The sequence below is a fragment of the Eptesicus fuscus genome, chromosome 2, assembly GCF_027574615.1.
Source record: "Eptesicus fuscus isolate TK198812 chromosome 2, DD_ASM_mEF_20220401, whole genome shotgun sequence".
Taxonomy (NCBI): domain Eukaryota; kingdom Metazoa; phylum Chordata; class Mammalia; order Chiroptera; family Vespertilionidae; genus Eptesicus; species Eptesicus fuscus.
Genome location: NC_072474.1, coordinates 22,864,260 through 22,886,126, shown reverse-complemented (window position 1 = coordinate 22,886,126; position 21,867 = coordinate 22,864,260). Strand labels below are relative to the sequence as shown.

The 21,867-nt window shown below is 38.2% G+C and overlaps 1 protein-coding gene across 1 annotated transcript in view; it reads left to right on the top strand.

Annotated features, from left to right (window-relative positions):
• Positions 1-21,867, top strand: part of MALRD1 (MAM and LDL receptor class A domain containing 1) — a 640,413-nt gene that overhangs the window by 82,054 nt on the left and 536,492 nt on the right. The window contains exons 9-12 of the mRNA XM_054724807.1: positions 1,296-1,462; positions 6,755-6,847; positions 9,353-9,560; positions 16,798-16,944. Of these exons, the coding sequence (XP_054580782.1) occupies positions 1,296-1,462; positions 6,755-6,847; positions 9,353-9,560; positions 16,798-16,944 (615 nt within the window). The remainder of the gene's footprint in view (positions 1-1,295; positions 1,463-6,754; positions 6,848-9,352; positions 9,561-16,797; positions 16,945-21,867) is intronic.

Sequence of the window (21,867 nt, the reverse complement as noted above, 5' to 3'; positions counted from 1 at the left end):
TACCCTTTGCAATAGCATGGATGGACCTGGAGAATATAATTCTTAAGTGAAATAATTCAGTCAGAGAAAGACAAATAACATATGAACTCACTTATACGTGGAATCTAATGAACAAAAGAAACTGATTAACAACAAAGTAGAACCAGAGGCATGGATACATGAAACAGACTGACAGCTGTCAGGGGGATTGAAGTGGGGACTAGATGAAAGAATATGAAGGAATTAGCCATGGAATATGTATGCATAACCCATGACAGATAATAGTGTGGTAATGGCCAGAGGGAAGGGTGGGCAGGGGCTTGGTGGAGATGGGCAAAGCAGGGGGTACGGGGTGGAAATGGGAACAATTGTAACAGTGTTAACAATAAGAACAAAGTGAAAAATAGAATTGGTGGGATTTGAGAAGTGCACAGCAACATCCTTGTCAAGAGAAAATGGGATTCCAGTAATACATGGCATGTGTTGCCATCACAATTACTCAGATTATCACAGATCATGAGATGAATTGCAAATAGAAGGTAAGATGCTGAGAGATAAAAATGTCTGACGTCTAAGCTCCTGGTTCTGGGCCTTCAAACTCTTAAGATTTACACCATTGCATCCCTGTTTCTCAGGCCTTCAGACTCAGATTGAATTATACCAACTTCTCTGGTTCTCCAGTTTGCAGATAGCAGACTGTGGGGTTTCTCAGCCTCCATAACTCTGTGAGCCAATTCTATAATTAATATATTTATAATTCTGATTCTATTGGCTCTGTTTCCCTGAAGAATTCTTACTAATACATGTCTGATTCTGAAATGTTTTTCTAAAAAAATATAAAAGACTTCAATATATATATATATATATATATATATATAAATATAAATATATTCTGTCAAATTACAAAGGTTTCTTTGTAAAAAGTAGAAAAAAATAATCAAAAGGGAAAAGAATTTTGGAAAGAAGGCTGAAGAATTCTTGATTAAAGAAAAATTACATTGTGATATTTAAAAGAAAATGAAAATTTGGTGGCATTGAGATTTTTATAAGACTATTGAATTTTCATTTGGGATGCATTATCAAACTTTTATTTCAGACATTTAGAACAGATTTCAGTGCATTTTAGGAAGTGCATGTGGAAACAAAAACCTGCCATTTGTAGTTGATGCAATCATTTCATACCATCATATCATCATTTTAAATAAAATATTTGTGATTCAAGTCTGATTTTGAAAACTCTAGAAATACAATAATTTTGTTCAAACAGAAAGTACCTAATTTGTTTCTAAATTGCTTTCTTTTCCTTTAATTTTCAGGTTACTACATGTGGGTAGAGGCTAACCATGCTTCTTCACTTGACCATTTAGACAGCAGGGCTTATCTGAATAGCTCTGTGTGTCACTGCTGGGGCAAGAGCTGCCATTTGCAATTCTATTATGCTATGGAAAACAGTGTCCTGAGAGTAAGTCTGTATAACAATAAGGTAAGAAGAAACTTGCATTTATTTCAAAACCAATGAGTAAATGAAATTTCTAATCTTGGCAACTTCTGTTTCTGTTTCTCAGTTATGTAGGCTTTAGGTATTCTTTAGCTTGATTTTATTTAGTATACGTTTAAAAAGAAATATTAAGAAGTTGGTTTAGGAAATACTGCCATACGCAAAAGCCAATGTGATAATTTGCAAAAGCAATGTGTTAATATACTATATAATAAAAGGCTAATATGCAAATTGTTCCCTCCACCAGGAGTTCGATTGGGAGTTTAACCAGGGGGCAGGGTCTGCCGGCCAACAGCCTGTGGCCCCTATCCCTGGCTAGCCCCACCCCTGATCAGCCCCCCCCCCATTGGGAGTGGGGCTGGCCCACCAACCTCCCACATTCCCTGCTCCTCCCCCCACCCCCGGCCAGCCCAGCCTGATCGGCCCCAATCAGCGTGGGCTGGCCAGACCCCACCCGTGCATGAATTCGTGCACCGGGCCTCTAGTATATCATAAAACTGTTAACATTCATAAAAATATATTAAAGAAACTATAGGTCTAATAAAATGAGCTATTTGAGAATCTTTTGTTACCTTTCTATTGAAGCTCTGATGTAATCTGTTTTGTATTTTAGATCTGTATACCATTAAAGTTCTAAATATGATGGAAGCAAATTACTCGTTCTGGTACCAGTAGATACAATTTTAAAGGCTGGCAATTACTGATTAGATGCAGACAAATGAGTCATTTGAATGAAAGAAATTGCACAATGGGCAGAGTAAAAATTGTGGTGGTAATGCTAGCTTAAGCCTTTTTTTTTTTTTAAACCTAACTATAACTAAAAACAATTCTCTACATGTGGGAAAATACCTGAGACACTGAGAATTTCTATTGTGAGGAAAAATTTACTTATAAATAGAAGTAAATAAATCATAGGGGTAAACAGCAATCATTCTAGAAATGGGGAACATTTGGCAATAATTGCAGTAATTCTGATATTGGAAAAAGGAAGACAGTAAAAACATCCAAATTTGTTTCCTTTGGCTCAGAATACTTTGGGTAAATCCAGTTGAAACTTGCACATGACTTCAGCTAGATTCATTTTTAACACAAATTAATTTATCATCTGCACTTATTAAGTGCCAATAACCATCTGTCAATAGCATTTTCTTCTCTTTCATCCTCAAATTTCAGAATGCTTATTAGCAAGATATTTGAAAATTCAAGACAAAGTCTTTTTCTTCCTAGTTCTGTTATATCACTTCTACCTTTCCCTTTTGTGTCATTTTCATCATGTCCAGTCTTATTCTAGTTTTCTTTTCCAAGACATTCACAGAGTTCTAAAGCATAAAGTTAGATGAATACTCTCATTAGATGGCCTAATACATTTTCCTTTGTTACGGGAATGAGACACAATGTCTAGCATTCTGTAACTAGGTTATATTTTTGTAATAGTATATATTTTGCAGTAGTATTTGGTAGCATAATGCCCTGGAATCTATTTGGTATATTTCATTCAATTTGTAAAAATATCTCCCTGCTCTTTCTGTAGTTCTCCAAACTTTCCAGATACATGGGGGAAAGTTTACAAAACAAACAAATAAACAAACAAAAAGGTTAAACTTTACCCATATATGTTGTAGTGTTTATGTTTCAGTCATTTTTCAGTTATTGTTACCTGTGCTATGTAAACCATGCCCAGATAGCCTTATGCAATTTGCAACCAGCTAAAATTTCCAGTATCCTTCTTCAACAAAGAAATTCTAGAATAATTTTGTTACATTTATATTATAGCTAAAGGCACTTTAAAAATATATGGCCCTATGAAAGTGCTTTTACACAGCAGGTAATTAAATATAATAAAGAGGTAATATGCAAATTGAACCTCACGCCCTTGCACAAGATGGCCACCCCCATGTGGTCAAAGATGGCTTCTACAAGATGGCTGGCAGGGAAGAGTAGTTGTGGGCAATCAGGCCGGCAGGGGAGGGCAGTTAGGGGTGACCAGGTTGGCAGGGGAAGGCAGTTAGGGGGGACCAGGCCTGCAGGGGAGGGCAGTTGGGGGCGACCAGGCTGGCAGGGGAGGGCAGTTGGGGGCAACTGGTCTGGCAGGGGAGGGCAGTTGGGGGCAACCAGGCTGGCAGGGGAGTGGTTAGGGGGTGATTAGGCTGGCAGGCAGGGAGTGGTTGGGAGCCAGCAGTCCCAGATTGTGAGAGGGATGTCCAACTGCCGGTTTAGGGATCGGGCCTAAACGGGCAGACATCCCTTGAGGGGTCCCAGATTGGAGAGGGTGCAGGCTGGGCTGAGAAACACCTCCCCAGTGCATGAATTTTGTGCACCAGGCCTCTAGTTAATTAATATTTTATAAATGATGAATTAGTTATTCTACATTTAAGTAAAATTTGTATCATATATCTTCTAATTTTGGGGATTATTTTAATCTGCTCTGAACACCAGTGATGGATTTTTAAAGTTTTAATATATGTAGAATAGAGTTATGAATTACTTAAAATTAGAGATATCATTTCTCTGGTGGCTTTTGGATGCTACAAGGAAAGAGAAACAAATTGGTTTCAGATATCACCTCATATAATAAGAATACAGTTATCAGCAATCCATTTCCCACATTATAAGAACAGAAGTTTATTAGTTGAGAACTAATCTGGTATATTAACTGGAAGCAATTAAGAGTACATCATAGAGAGTATTGACTGATGTTTGATTTATTAGTTTAACCAGTATTCTGCAAGATAGTGGTCTATTTTTTCTGACACTCTACTTGCTATATTTTATACACGTAACACAAATTTGTAACAAAGTACATTTAAGTCACAAGTTAATGTTTTATCACACTCTTAAAAAAGACTCCAAATCTGTCATTTACAAAATTATCTCTTGATGAAAATGGTCATTTACATCTTCCAGGAATACAATAAAGGAAAAACCCTTAAGATATGTGCAGGTAAATGAAGAAATGTCTAGTAAGAATGCTGAGTTATTTTCTTTATATTCAGAGGATATAGAAGTTGAGAAATAGAAAACAGGTGAGAGGCAAGTTGTTAAATAAAAAGTTGACTCAGTAAGCTTATGTGTATAGCAGTTCTAGTTTGGGATTAGGTCTCTGTTCATCATCTATTAAGGCAATAACCATAGCAACAGCCTATCTTTTATCCTGAGGAGAGTTTCCTTGTCAGTGAGCCAAGGGCAGTGCCCAACTTGTACTGCTTCTACATATTTTCTAAATTCCCACTGGCAAACAGGAAGAAAACAGTTAGGGCAGGGAAGACAGTGCCTTAGAAATATCTTTTCTTGTATGATACAGTTTTTAAAGCCATAATAAGCTTTCCTTGAAGGAAGGTCTTTACCACAGTATATGATCCTATCCTGCACGCAATAAAAAGTAGTTAAAAATAAAATAAACCCTTGAAATTGGTTCCTTTTATTTTCTTCACTGGAAGAGGGAAGGATAAGCAGATATCTCTAAAATATGTAGTAATAAATATTTTTCTTGAAGGGTAAAATGGCATTATTGGTGCTGATCTGGGGGAGTAAAGACATTTTTAACATTTTTATTTATTGATTAAGATAATAAAAAATTAGAATATCACTTGAAAGGCTTTTCTGAACTGGGAGTCTCTTTCACATTGACACCTATTGAAAGTAATTAGATAAGAGTCTGTGAGGATAAAAATAAAATCAAAGTTGATTTTGTTTAGTTGGGGTTAATTATTTTTCTTTTTCATTGTAGCATGAGACAGGAAAATGTAGAAAAAATCTGGATTTCATACACAATATACAATTAACTTAGTGTATGAAATTCCATTTACGATATAGAAAGAACTCTGCTCATTTTTCAAAAAAATGTAAATGCATTCTTCTTCCAGTAGAACAGAGGGGAATCAATTAGTCATTGTGAAAAAAGAGCACAGTTGCTCTCAGTTATTCTCATAAAATGAAAGTGAGGGGAAGTGATGAATACAGCTTGCCAAGCAGTGTCACTAAAAGCATCTGTGGAGGACGAGTGTCTTGATGCGGAATAACTGAAGCCGCATAGGAAATAATTAGCAAAAAAATTCTTGTGTGTCTCACCTTTTTATAACTCCAGTTCACCCTGATGTGACCAGGAAAACATGTCTAACATGTATGTTTCACTGTCTGTGGGAGTCTTAAGAGTTTATATAAATAAGTCATGGAATGAAGTACATTTTAGTAGGTTTAGGCTATCTTCTGAAATATTTAAGACTTGGAAATATGTATAGAAATCAGAGGGTAAAGGACTAAGTTGAAAATAGATTCATTTTCTAGAAAATCTTGGATATGAATCAAATAAGTGAAGCCAACTATGGAGATAAATGCTTGCAAGAGTTTGGAAAAGTGTGAATGTCATTACAACTAGATGTCACCTTCCAGTGCCATTGCCTATCTCACAGTGAAAGGAGAGCACAGAGGCATCTCTAAGCTCAGCCTAAGACATAATTTTGCTACTTTTTGCATTTCCACTCTGTTGGTCTATGAAAAATTAGTGCACCCTGTAGGTAAATATTCTGAACATTACCAGGGAAATGTCAAATTAACTTGACTGTTTGATAAAATCCAAAGAAAAATAGGATTATTTCAGAGCATACGAATATACTCACCAATTATAAAGCCCAATACCAGAGGCAAAATTTTGGAGTACATTAGAGATTTTATTGAGCATGTTACCTCATAATGCATCCTATATAATAAAAGCCTAATATGCAAATCGACCGAATGGCGGAACAACCCACCGCTATGATGCACATTGACCACCAGGGGGCAGACGCTCAATGCAGGAGCTGCCCCCAGCCCGCAGGCCTCAGGCCAGCCAAGGTGGGTGCCAATGGGGACCCCCCAATTGCCCTGCCGGTCACCCTGAATATCAGCCCTGATTGCTGGCCAGACCTAGGGACCCTACCAATGCACCAATTTCGTGCACTGGGCTCAACCTGGGAAATGATCATTATACAGATGTACAGTATAGTATGTTGTACATTCCGTAGGTTTGGACAAATGATAATGGCATATGCATCATTATATTATCATATAGACTCTTCACTGCCCTAAACATCCTTGCTACTCCACCTGTTTGTGTTCCCCCATTTCCTTATGTTTCCTTTAAAAAATGTTACACACCCCTTTCACCAATGCTTTAGATTTCTTAGCACTTAATATCCTACAGGTAGGATAAATTCTATTAAAATGTAATTAAGAGTGTACATATGTAAATATGAGAGTGGAATGTGGGGAATGAGTAATGTCTTTTTATTCTAATCAAAGGAAGAAGAAATATTTTGGACATACAATACATCAACTCACAAAAACTGGGTGAAAACAGATGTGTTAATACCAGAAGGACTGAAGACATTTAAGGTATAAAAGGGAAGAGCAAGTATTTTTTTTTATCATGTTTCATTATTAGCTGTGTAGTGGTGAATTTATTACCCATTGCTAAATTTAAATTAGCATTTACATTAAAGATGTAGACATATGTTTGGGGAAAGCGATTACCTACTTCTTTTTATTCTACCTAGACCTTCTCAGGCCAAACTTCCCCTGAGTGAAGGACTCAGAGTGAAGACTGTCTCTAGAAAACTTACATGGGCTTTTGTTGAAAATTGTGCTGAAATTGTGCTGAAATAATTATGTGATAACATTTTCCTAAACTTTCATATTAAATGTTTGCCCGTCATTTCTTTCTTTTCTAATATGGCAATATCACAAAATATAGTAAGTTAGTGGGATAACATTTTAATATCTGGTATTATTAATTGCTATTTAGAATTTTATTTTTGAAGTGCAGTACTTTATTTAATATTACATTCATTTTGTGTTGCATTAAAGTATATATTTATATTGGAATATAAGTATATGTGTGGCTTCTGAAAGCAATTTCATTCCTTATGCTAATGCCATATTCATACATGTCTCTAGGTGTTAAAAGGGAGAACCCAAATGACACTAATCTATAATCGTGAGATTTTTAGAATCCTGTTTACTTTTGAGGTTGGAATTTCTGAACCATAGCTTTTTTGTAGCAATCTCAGTAAAGTTGAGGTTTATAACATAGCCTACTAACTTAACATTTTGACACTATTTAAACTTTTCTAAGCTGATATCTATCTTTATAATTTCTGAAATGAGTACTAAATGATTGGAGTTTCATCTTTTTTATGTAGACTGAATGTTAAAATTTTGTTATTTAACCCCAAGATAAAACAAAGTAAAATATAAAGAAAATAATTTGGAAGTTATTCTAGGTTTCCAGATGCATATTAAATGTAAGTAGATTTTTAATAGTGGCATATTTTGAGGACTTAAGATTAAATTTTTAAATTTTGAGACAAGTTCAAATTTTTCAATATTACAACTTCAAACTGATATTTCTACATGTCTGATTGCTTGCTGCTATGAAAATATACAGCTTTAGATACAATAACTTTATACATTTTTACTATGATACTCATTATGGGAGAGCGTGTAGAAGCTTACAAAGTTTTCTTAATGTTAAATATTTAAATTTAATATTATTTTCTAGACTAAATCATTAAATATATTTGCAAACGGAACTTGATCTTAAGTAATTCTTAACAAAGAAATAATAGTTGTTCATGTTTTTGCGAAGCAGAAAACTTATTCAGAAACTTTAAGCCGGAAGAGATATAAGAAGTTGGCTTTTATTTCTAGTATCTTATTCATATGTTAACATCTAGTTCACCACTGTTCAATAGAACTTTCTGTGGTAATGGAAATTTTCTATATCTGTGCTTTCCAACAAGGTAGCCACAAACTTCATGTGACTAATTAAACACTTAAAATGTGGCTTGTGCCACAGAGGGGCTGAATTTTAATTAATTTAAATTGAAATATCCCAAAGTAGCTATGGACTATCATATTGGACAGCAGACAATTAGTTATTTGCTATCCAGTTAGCTCTTTCTGTCTGTCTTTTCCTCTTGGTGTTGACTATTGCTCTTGGTAGAATCTGAAGGAAGATTAATACTTTGACATTGCTCTGGCAGTTGTGGCTTGGTTGGAGCATTGTCCTGTATAACAGAAAAGTGGTGGGTTCAATTCCTGGTCAGAGCACATGTCTAGGTTGCAGGTTCAATCCCCAGTTGGGGCGTGTGTGGGAGACAACTGATGGGTGTTTTTCTCTCACGTGGATCTGTCTCTCCCACCCCCCCTCTCTTTTTCTCTCTCTGAAATCAGTCTAAAGAATCAGTTATAATCAATTCCTACAAAAATATTTTGATATTATCTTACATTGGACTAGGAACATATGGTTGTTTCACTTGCTAGTATTAAATACCTTCAGAAAAGCTAGTGATTTGATTGGATAAAATGAGATTTATTTAATTTAAGCTTTGATTATTAAATATATTATTTTTTGATAAAAATTAATATATTTTTATAATCTTTAAATTTTCTGTTCTTCTGTTGCATCCCTTACCATTTGCCTGACATTTCTCTTCATGCATTCCAATACTACTTTCAGTAGTTAAAAAATATGCATAGCTATTGCTGTGTACATAGTGACAATTCTTAGTCTTTTCCTTAAATATTAAAGAGAGAGAGCTTCAAAGATGAGACCAAGTAAATAGTTGCAGTCAAGGATATTGTCGAGGATTAAGTGGGATGCTGTACTTCACCTGATCACGAGCATAGGTGGTTTCTAAGAGGCTTCAGTGGAACTAATGTGCCTATTAATCTTATGTGTGTGGGTTAGGCTTCTCAAATAAGAACTTTGTTATCAATTGTATTTGCCTGTTCTTTAAACAGATGTTTTCTTAATAATTTAATATCTATTATTATTACAATTAGTCTTTTTAAGAGATTATGAACTCATTTTTTTTTTCATTTTTCCCCCCACTAAAGATTATATTCGAAGGGGCTCTTTTGAGCCAGAGAAGTTTTATTGGGCTGGATCAGCTCTGGGTCTATGTGTGTGCACAGGCCGCATCCAGAAAGTCTTGCTCTGCGGGTGAATTCACTTGTGCCAATGGTCAGTGTATTGCCCAGGAATCAGTATGTGACTCTCGGCAGGATTGTTCTGATAAGAGTGATGAAGACCCAGTGAATTGCTGTAAGTGAATCAATAGTTTACTTATTAACATGCTCCAAATCATGACTGTGGTTGGCTTTAAAAAACTAGAGTTTGTTTTAAGCAAGGTAAAGCTAATATGAAATAAGATGAATGTACATTCTGATTCTGAAGCTATTAGCACTGTTCCTTGTGAGGGTTTCTATGCTAGCACTAATAAAAGAGCTGACTGTATAGCAAATACTAATTCTCTGCTGTGAATTGGTGGTATTGCTAGCACTGCAAAACCTCTCTGTTCAACAAATGAATAGTTGTGATTAGTGGTGTATGTGTGTGTGTTTTCCTTAAAGAGAGAAATGGGTAGGAGAGGGAACCTCTTTCTAGTTTTCCCCTTGGAGACATACTAGTATATTATATACTAGAAGCCCGTTGCACGAAGTTTCGTGCAATAGACCTTCCTTCACCTGGCTGCCGGCACCAGTTTTCCGCCAGCAGCAGTTTTCCTCTGGCCACCCGCCGATCAGAGCGCCTCCCGCCAGCGTGATCGGCCACCCTGAGAGGAACTCTGATCGGGAGGCGCTCCAATTGGCGGGTGGCCAGAGGAAAACTGCTGCTGGCGGAAAACTGGTGCTGGCAGCCACGCAATCGGCCACCCCAAGTTCCAACACCGGCGCCTTCCGCTGGCTCCATCGGTCTTCCCACAGTGCTGGCCGTTGGGTCCTGCGGGAGGAACGGGGGGCGGGGACTCACGAGGGTCCCCGTCCCCCGCCCCCCGCTCATCCTGTCAGCCCAATTGGCCACCCCAAGTCCCGCCCCCAGCCTGCCGCCGGCCCAATCGTGGGCGTAGCGAAGTGATGGTTATTTGCATACTTCCCTTTTATTAGGTAGGATTGCTAACCTTTATAAATGTAGGACTTTTCCCTTTCTGACCAATTACGTAGGAAAAAAGGCCTAACACCTTTCTTTCAGACCTTTTATGGAGAGTCTTTGATAAGAGTGATGACAAGAAACCTAAAACTATTCAAGCCTAGTCATATTTAAAAATCTACCTAATAAAAGAGTAACATGCTAATTGAACATACCTTCACGATGCCCACCAGCCAATCAGGAGTGAGTATGAAAATTAACCCAAAAAAGATGGTGGGTTAATTTGCTTATGCAGGTGCCGAGCAACCAGGGACATATGCATGGCGATGACGCAGGCGTTCCACACCATCCCAGCCACTCCGGGCCTCTGGGCAGCCTGGGAAGGCGGAAAGGCGGCTCCGGGCTGGAACAGAAAGGCAGCTCCGGGCTGGGGCGGAAAGGCGGCTCTGGACCGGGGTGGAAAGGTGGCTCTGGCCAGAGCGAAGGCAGTGCTGACAGCCAGGGGAAGGAAGGCCCATTCTTGCACGAATCTTTGTGCATCAGGCCTCTAGTATATATATAATTTAACCACATGATGATTCTCATATGATGTAACTTAGCAACTAAGATTCTGTGTCTCTTTAGAAATGATGAATTCCAACTAAATGAATACAATTCTTATATCTCAAACAAATGGTTTTTTTATTTATTTACTTTTATTTTAGCATTTTATTTTGGATATGTTTTTCCCATTTATTTTCCTGTATTGAGGTTTTATTAATTAAACAATTGGCATTTCCTTCCACAAAATATGTATATAAAAAACACTGTGTGTATGCACCAAAAAAGATGGTAGGATACATAGATCTGCATTTAAGTCAAAACAGGAGAAAATAATTTGTGAAAAAATTATTTTACTTGTAGAACTTGTTAGAGCTTTTAAAATGCTAATGTAAGTTGTGACACCTTAAAGGAAAAGTTGGTACATGTTCAAATGAAAGAAGCTTAAACCAAGAATTCAGTGCAATGTATTTATTTTTTACTAGAGGCCCAGTGCATGAATTCATGCACCAGTGGGGTCTCTCGTCCTGGCCTGTGGGATCGGGCCAAAACTGGCTCTCCAACATCCCCCAAGGGGTCCCGGATTGTGGGAGGGTGCAGGCCAGGTCAAGGGACCCCACCGGTGCACGATCGAGGCCAGGGAGGGACGTGGGAGGTTGGCCAGCCAGGGAGGGATCACGGGAGGGCTCCAGGGAAGCCAAATCCCAGCAGCAAGATAACCTACCGGTTGGAGGGTCTGCCCCCTGGTGGTCAGTGCACATCATGGAGAGTGGTTGAGTGACTTTAGCGTATCATTAGCATATTACACTTTGATTGGTTGAACGGACGATCAGATGATTGGACACTTAGCATATTAGGCTTTTATTATATAGGACTAGAAGCCCGATGCACAAAGATTTGTGCTAGAATGGGCTTTCCTTTCCCTGGCTGCTGGCACTGCCTTTCCACTCCGGCCCAGCCCCTTTCTGCTCAGGCCCCGGAGCCGCCTCTTTCTGCTCTGGCACCTCCTTCCCACGCTGCCAGAGGCCCTGAGAGACCAGGGGTGGGGCAGATCGCCTGCGTCATTGCCATGGCGACGACACAAGCGTCCCACCCCCATCACTCGGCGGCTGAGTATGCAAATTAACTGCCATCTTTGTTGGGTTAATTAGCATATCACTCCTGATTGGCTGGTGGCTTAGCAGAGGTACAGTTAATTTACATGTTTGTCTATTATTAGGTAAGATGATGATACCATCTCTAGATATCTTTCCTATATTTTTTAAATTATTAAATATTAAAATACTTCCCAGTGTCTAAGAGAAATATATACATGTTTAGTGGAGAAAAGATTCTTATGGTTTCTTAATAAATATTAACAAACATTTTTATAATATAATCATACTCAAATCTAATATCTGCTTATTGAATGGAACATTACCCATTCATTTCCAAATGTACTTTTTTCTTATGTGATAGAAAACTAGTTTACTTCTGAACTAGAGAATTCATAAATATTTTAATTTTTATGATCCAGAAGAATTTTCCTCAGGTGTCACAATGAAATTATTTTTCTTTGCCAATATGCTGTAGTGGTTAAATATGCAAGAGAAAGCTTTGTCATCAATTAAAAATATTACTCTCAGTGATGAACTCAGTGAAATTTCACTGAAATTACCAACAGTGGCATATCTCATGCTCTGATTAGAGATAGTGATGTGTCTTCTATAATCACAGAAACTTAAATAAAAGCAACCAAATAACCAAAATTACTCATTATAATGAATATATTTTATTTATAATATGAATTGATAATCTTTGAGATTTTATATATATTTAGTATTTGACATACAAGGTATCATAAGGCATTTATTCATTTCCAGAATGTTTGTTCCTCTTGGTTTTCTTCAGCTATTTATTACTAGGATAAACTTTTTGAATTATACACAGGGAATATTAATGGAATACCTTCAACTTTGGTGTCTGGAATTTGACTTATATTTTACTAGAGGCCAAGTACACGAATTCGTGCACGGGTGGGGTCCGGCCCCACCCCCGATGGGGAGGATCAGGGACTGGGCTGTGGGGGGGGAGGCCCACAGGAGGTTGGCCGGCCGGCCCTGCCCCCAATCGGGGTTGGGGGGCAATTGGGGATGGGGCTGGCTGGGGGGAGGGGCCGCGGTTGGCTGGCCAGCCCCACCCCTGATTGGGGGGGCAATTGAGGATGGGGCCATTCAGGGGGAGGAGCTTTGGATGGTTGGCCAGCCAGCCTTACTCCCGATCAGGACCCTCATTGGGCCAGTTGGCCACCGCAGTGCACCTCATAGTGACCGGTTGTTCTGGTCGTTCCACCATTCCAGTCACTTGGCATATATATATATATATAGAGAGAGATAGTGCAGTTAAATTCTAGAATATTAGCTTTTAAAAAAGCCCTTTCTAGTATACTGGAACAAATGCCAGGGGTTAAAATAACTGAACAATTCACCATGATTTTTACAGAGGTGATTGTACCATTTTGCTTTTAAATATATTTATGGTGATGCATTTAAAAAAATTAATTTTCATTTTTCAAAGGACAGTGGTGTTTAGTGTTCCATGGAAAGTGCAATAATTGGCATTTTAACTTATAAAGCTAGGTCATAGGGGCTTAAGATTATATTAAAAAAAAACAACAACACAGAAGAGACTCTCCGTTGAGGAATAAGTTTTTATCAATATTGGTATACTATAAACTCTTGTTGCCTGAGATGAGAAAAAACAACAACACAGACACACATATTCAGAAGCAATAGATTTCCACTTAGGTATTTAGGTAAATGACATTTCCTTGCCATATTGATTCACCATTAAGTAATGTGCACCATCCAAGTAATGAAATAAATGGTTTAAACTTTTTCTCCTAAAGCCAAATGTCAATATTTATACAACCCAAAGTTATTGTATCTTGAAATCTCCTTTACATCTTTGCAGTCAAGTGACACAGGCACAATTGTGAAGAGTCTGTCGAAGGGTTTGGTGATGCTTGGGTCATGTTGTACTTTGCATTTCCACGCTTATTGATCTTATCGCCATTTCACACCATTATCTAGTTGGGGAATAGAATGGTTACTAGCATAATAGGTTACTACAGTGGCTATCTGCAGTGAATAAGTTTGTCATTCACATGGACTTGCTTCCTTTGTGTATCAGTATATAATTTGTTTCTCCAATATGGCAATATTAAATTTATTGCTCAAGCAGGGACATTTGAGAGGAAAATGAGAGGTATTAATTATTATACTAGGATGACAGGCATAAACTGAGGCAATTGTGGGCTGACACAGATGTGTGGTCACCATATCTATGAAGATTTTCTATGCCAGGGAAATGTGTCTCTTAGGAACTAGGGAGAGATGAGAAGATTTCTGACCAAGTTCATAGCCAAGAATTTGAAACTTGTAAGCACATTTAAGAGGTCAAGGATATATTTTGAATTTTGTATATTTCTGCACCCCATCAATTGACTTAGATGAACTTGGAGGTGGCCTAGTAGGTGGCAAAGTCCATGGAGGACCAAGGAAATGGACCAGAGGATTTTCTGAATGTCCAGGGAGACAGTCACAGCTAGGTCATAGGTGCTTAAGATTATGTAAAGACACCAGAAGAGACTCTCCTTTGAGAAGTTTTTTTTTTTTTTTTTTTTTTTTTTTTATCAATAGCAGTATTCTATAAACTCTTGTAGCCTGAGATAAGAAAATAAAAACATATCTAGAAGCAATAGATTTCCACTTAGATATATGGGTAAATGGCATTTCTTTGTCACATTAATTCAACATTAAGTAATGTGCCCCATTTTTCATTCTTATACTATAGTTAATTCACTTGTTTTTATTTTTTTGGGGGAAATCCACTTGAGGGAGAAAATAATATTTGCTTGCAAAGAAAAAATATTTTACATTATGTATCCATTATGTGATTATTTAAACAAGAATAGCTCTGAGGTCTAAACATTTGATTTACCTGTAGAGATAATGCAGTGGCATTGTTATTTACAAAGTGCACTTTAGTGTTTTAAAGTTGACATGGTAGTGATGAAATATATGATCTTGAAATCAGGCATTCCTATTTATAGAAATTTGAAAATCCTTTGATTAAGATATAGTGAGTGTATTCAAAATACTGGTCAAATGACCATATTATTTAAAATTGAAAATAATGTCGATGAGTCACACATATAATAATGGAGTCTTTTGAATTAAGAGCCAGAATGTCTGGTTTAGAGAGGTTTCAAAGTATAAGCTTTGGCATCAGATAGTTCAAAGCGTGGATGTTCCATTTACTAAAACTTACCATAGGCAAGAGGCTTACTGCTAAAGTTCCATTTTTTTTTTTGAGGGGGGGGGGAATAATTACACTTACTGTGTAGGGTATTTGTGAAGATAATAATATATGTAAAATACCTGGCACATACTTGGATATCAGTGGTAACATGTCTATTGTCACTGTTATTAAAACAATAGTATTATGATCATAGGGAGCTTGTGAAAAATAGATGTTTTCTGACCAAAATTTATTTTGTTCTCCCTTCTATTATAAAAAATGCATCTGCATAAAGAGAAATATATGAAAATATTTTAAAATTAATTGTATTAATTTATTTCCCATTCTGCTAAGATTCTTATTTTAGGAAATAAACACATAACTAATTTTTCAAAAGTACAAATCAACTTGTTTGAATTTCTAGTTTATTGCCCAGCCCTCTGAAACTTATTTTTTTCTCAGTAATATGTTGACAAAACTAGGAAAAATGCTTATAAAGCTTATCCCAAATCCTGACTTTCTCTAGCACTAATTCTTTTGTGATAAATAAAGAAACTTAAAAGTATTTTTGAACTTTTTAGTTGTGTATTAAGAGGGAAAACAGCAGAGTTTGGAATATCTAATTTACCTGAAATTCCAAAATGGTTAGCTTTTTTATTTTTTGAAACTCTTAAAATAGAATATAGAAAAAAATACCAAGGTCCTGAACTCAACTTCTTTAGGTGTCCAGAATTAATTTAAATTCCAACTTTCTCAATAGATATTTTTTACTACCATCTCAGCAGGTGAATCTTGTCCATCTTGGCATGTGTATTAGTTACTCCCTGAAAAGCTGTAGAGTTTCACCTTGCATCATCCTATATAATAAAAGCCTAATATGCTAAGTGTCCAGTCAGCCAGTCAGCCATTCAACCAATCAAAGTATAATATGCTAATGATATGCTAAGGCTGCTCAACCGCTCTCTATGATGTGCACTGACCACCAGGGGGCAGACAGTCGACTGGTTGACCAGTCACTATGACGTGCACTGACTACCAGAGGGAAGACGCTCCAACCGGTAGGTGAGCTTGCTGCTGGGGTCTGGCTGATCAGGACTGATCAAGACGAGCTAGACATGCCCTGGAGCCCTCCCGCAGTCCCTCCCCAGCTGACAAACCTCCCGCATCCTCCCTGGCCCTGATCGTGCACCAGTGGGGTCCCTTAGTCTGGCCTGCACCCTCTTGCAATCTGGGATCCCTCGGGGCATGTCAGAGAGCCGGTTTCAGCCCGATCCCGCAGGCCAGGCCAAGGGACCCCACTGGTGCACGAATTCATGCCCCGGGTCTCTAGTTAAATATAATGAAGATGGCTAACCAGGATCTAAGTTGCCAGACTTGTAGATAGAATAATATAGATGGGGGATGCCTCACACAGCACATGGGAAACCTTGTGAAATTGGAAAGTAAAACTATCCTGATAAGCAGAAAACATTCTTTACAAAGTAGAATGATTTTTCTCACCTCCTAAGTTGATTGGCTAGTATAGGTCAATGTTTCCTTGTATGCCCCAACTTCATTTCTCCTTACCTGTTTTCTATTCCATGCATAACAGCCAGTCATCTCATGTGTGACTTTGAGTCTGGTTTCTGCGGCTGGGAGCCATTTCTCACAGAAAATTCACACTGGGAATTTGTGAAAGGATTGACCAGTGGAGAAAACCATCTTCCTGAGGCTTATCACCCAGCAAACACAAATCATGGTAGGACATTAAAAAATTAGTTATCTTTCTTTCATGTTGTGGAATGATGATACTGTGTATTTTCATTTCTATCTATATATAATGTACATGTAACTTTGGTTTGTCTTGCTTTAAACTATCCTGATCAACTTAATAGTTTGCAGTTAATTGAGTTTCTTGGAAGAAGCATTATTTTAATAATCAACATTTTGTTACATTTTTTAAAATGTGGGAATAAAGGCATAAGTATGTGTGTGTGTGGAGTGTGGGGGGGGGAGTCTTGTAATTTTCTCTTCTTGCCAGGAATTATGTACAGTAAGCTTGTTTTCCTTTTAGGACCAATCCAATTTTTTGCAAAACAGAAAGAAAAATAGCTTAATCTTCCTTCTGGGAGTTGAAAAAAGAGATTTAACATTATCCATGAAATAAATCTGGAAATACTTGAGTGAAATTTAATAACTGAAGGTTTCTTTGTAAGAAACAATCTTACTTCTACCTCAGATATATTTTTAACCACCATTAACATTTTGACATATCTACCTGGCTGGTATGGCTCAGTGGTTGAGCATCGAACTATGAACCAGGAGGTCACAGTTTGATTCCTGGTCAGGGCACATGCCCAGTTGCAGGCTCAATCCACAGTGTGGGGAGTGTGCAGGAGCTGGTCATCAGCTGATTGATGATTCCCTCTCATTATTGATGTTTCTATCTCTCTCTCCCTCTCTCTTCCTCTCTGAAATCAATAACATATATTTAAAATTTTTACATATCCCCTTAAAGTAGACAACTATAACTACATATAGCATTCCAATAAAGATTTTTGAAACTCCTAGAAAAACAGAAAGGTTTTGTTTTATTTTTTTCTTTTGTTTAGATGCCATTGCTCAGATACATTAGTATACTATTAACTTTAAAATAACACAACTGAACTGTAGATCCACTTTAAGCTCATATAACCCCATTGGATATTATTTTATTTGTTTCTCTTTTAAGATTTCCAAATAAGTATGCCAAAAGTAACAGTGCTGGCCATATTTTTAAATTATAACCACTGGAAATTGGGGTTGGTGGGGGAGGATATTAGGGTATGGGAGGGAGACTTTGGCCATCCATCTGTTCTCCAAAGCTATAAAACCAGCTCATTATTTGACAGTGGAGTAAGGTCTTAATTTTTGCTTTTGTGCCAATGAGTTTTATTTTTCTTAAAGATTTTTTGGCAGAGTGGATTAAACAAAGTTTAAAATAGAAAGGAGATTTAATTATTGGAACTATACTATATTCATAGTACATTTTCTCCTGCTCATGTAATGTTTTCTTTTCCTTTTCTCAAACCAGTGATTGAGTACATACCATCTAATAGACTTAGGTGTGTGCAGATGGAAGCCATGGTCTCTGCCTTGAATAGGTCAGACGCTAGTAACTGAAGCATATATGTAAAGATTTGCAATAAGACATTATAAATGTTTTATAAGGGATGGATGGTGACTCAAGTGGATTTCGATGTCTTACTGTAGAGGACTCTGAGCCAAACTGGCTAGGGCCATTCTTTCTCTTTTTAGAAAGGACAAATCAAGGAAATATCTTAGTCACTGAGCCAACACTTCACCTAAGATTGTGTTATCTAACCTTCAGGTAGTCACTATAGTCTTCAATCACAATGAGGAGGAAAACAAAGCAGTATTGGAAGGGAAAGGGGAATGGAATGGAAGTTTCCTGGGAAATGCAGCAGAGTCAGTCTTGCAGTTTTTATATCTAAAACCACAGACTTCCAGTGCATTATGTTCTCAGAGCTTTGTGTTTATGGATTACAGCTTTTAAAAAACTTTAATATCCAGTAATTTTTCTCATACACTCCCATATGTAATTTTACATAAAAGATGACTGGGTTGACATGATGTAGCTTATATTTTTGAGTAAAGCCTTGATTTCCATACCCTTCTTTTTTGGTTGGCTTCTACTTTTTCATTCCTAATTTCTCTGTTAAACATTCACACAGCCTGTATGCATGATAGATATGTATAAGTATTTTTGTGAAATGAGATCATACTGTAACTACTATCTTTATATTGTTTTCTTCACAATAGATAGCTCCTGACAAATCCTTTCATCATCTCATGTTAAAGTATAATTTAAATGCAGTAAAATTCAACCATTGTGGTGTACAGTTCACTGAGTCTGAATAAGTATATATAATTGTGTAACCATCAGAAGATATAAAACAGTTATGTTACTCCCTCAAAAATTCTGCTATGCCACTTTGTAGTCAATACCTCACTCCCCTCCAGCCACTGGCATCTGCTGATGTGATTTCTTTGCCTTCATCAAATGTAAATGGATTCATACAGTGTGTAACTTTTTGAGTCTGGCTTCTTTCAATCCAAGCATAATGGATTTGAGATTCATCCATGTTGTTGATTGCAGTGGTAGTTCCTTTTTTGTTTTTTTTTACTGCTGAGTAGTCTTTCATTGTATGGATCAACCACCACTTGCTGTTACACTCACCAGTTAAGGGACATTTGAGTTGTTTCTAAATGTTTGCTGATTATGAATATACTAGGGGCCCAGTGCATGAAATTCGTGCACTGGGGAGTGTGGGGGGGGGGTCCCTCAGCCCAGCCTGCCTCCTCTCACAGACTGGGAGCCCTCAGGGGATGTCCTACTGATGGCTTAGGCCCGCTCTCTCTGTGGGAGGTGCCCGGGCTGATCAGGGGAAGGTGCCAGCCCCATCACCCCACTGCCAGCCACCGTAGCCACCAAGGTGTTTTCATCAACATGAACTTCAGTCCCTTCAACATGAAAAAATGACAACTATCTTTAGGCATTTTCAAGATATATCTTTCAGAGGATATGACATTTCTTTATTTCTTTTTTTTCCTTATCCTCACCTGAGGATATGTTTCCATTGATTTTTAGAGAGTGTGGAAGAGAGAGAGAGGAGAAACAGAGAGAAACATCCGTGTGATAGGGACACTTTGATTGGTTACCTCCTGCATGAGCCCTGACCTGGGCCCTAGCCAGGGAGGAGCCTATAACCTAGGTACATGCCCTTGATCAGAATTGAACCTGGACCCTGGAGTCGGCAGGCCAAGGCTCTATCCACTGAGCCAAACCGGCTAGGGCAGGATATGACATTTCTTAGCCCCTCCAGTAGTGGACCTTCATTTTTTTTCTTCAGGAGTGTGGTGGAAAAACCCTAGATCACCTTCTTGGATTCTTATTATCCAAGTTACCAAGAACACTGCAAGTGGCGGTGTACAGGGAGCTTAGCCAATGAGTGGTCAGAAAAGGTGCTTATGCTTGAACTGATTTAGCTCAGTGGATAGAGCTTCGGCCTGCAGACTGAAGGGTTCCAGGTTTGATTCTTGTTAAGGACATGTACCTTAGTTGGGGGCACATCCCCAGTGGAGTGTGCAGGAGGCAGGTGATCCATGTTTCTCTCTCATCGATGTTTCTGACTGTCTATCCCTCTCCCCTCTTCTCTGTAAAAAATCAATAAAAAATATTTTTTAAAAAAAGGAAAGAAAAGGTGTTTCCTCTGCAGCCCATGTGCAGAGGATCCCCTGCGTTGTGTCCACTGGGCTAGGGGCATGTCCCCGGCCGCCGGGGGCACGCCCCCAAGCCCAGCGGCCCCACATTTGCTGTGTCTGCGGGCTTGGGGGCATGGACCTGGGCTGCTTGGCGCCCCGGCCGCTCATCCTGGGACCCGGGCTGCTTAGTGCCGGCGCTGGTGGGTCACTTCTGGCCAGGGGTGTTCTGGGACCCCGGCTGCTCAGGGCCTATGTGCAGGCTGCTCAGCACCCATGTATGCAAATTAACCTTCCATCTTTGTTGGGTTAATTTGCATACTCACTCCTGATTGGCTGGTGCGTGTTGCAGAGGTACAGTCAATTTCCATCTTTCTCTTTTATTAGTGTAGATTATAAACTTTGCATATAGTTTTTTTGTCTGAACATAATTTTTTATTTGACTTGAGAGCTCTGTCCAATGCCAATGTAGAATTAATGTTTTCTCTATGGTTGGTGAGAAAAGCCTACTATTTCTGGCCATTTGTGAGCTTTGGGACATGCTGCAGCTGCCTCTTTTAGCCTCAAGTGGTTTCCTCACATTCACGCTCTGGTCAGTTCTCACCTGGGATTTTGCAGGGCGTAGTGGGGACCTTTCTGCAGAACTATGGAGCTCTCTGTGTTTGTAACCATCTCCTTTTTTTTTTTTTTTTAATATATTTTATTGATTTTTTTACAGAGAGGAAGGGAGAGGGATAGAAAGCTAGAAACATCGATGAGAGAGAAACATCGACCAGCTGCCTCCTACACACCCCCTACCGGGGATGTGCCCACAACCAGTGTACATGCCCTTGACCAGAATTGAACCTGGGACCTTTCAGTCCGCAGGCTGATGCTCTATCCACTGAGCCAAACCGGTTTTGTCAACCATCTCCTTCTTGGCACTCTGCCTTATAAACTCTAGCTACTTTTAAGTGTCCCCAAAATACCAACTCCATCTTTTCAACTTGAAGAGACAACTTTACACCTCCTGGTTCCCTGCTTTCTACATGGTAGCTGGATTCTGTCTGGATGGTAAGCTGGGATGATTGTATGGCTTAGCTCATATGTTACCCCACATTTAGAGATCATTATCTAATGATCATGCATTTCCATTGTCCTACATTTGAAAACCATTGTTTAATATATATATATATTACTAGCTTAGGACAGAAGACTAAATCTGGAAGTAGAAGATACCTAATTCATTTTGTTTGTTTTTTCATTTCTTTGAACTGGCTGTGCCATTCTCCCTTTGATTGATGATTTTATAACAATGCTTTTAAAATTCGTTCTTGTACATGTTATCTTACATAGGGTGTTTTTAAAGTATTAGTTATCTGGGATTGAGACTTCTATATTTTCACTAAAATATATGTATTTATATTTTTAATAAATATTG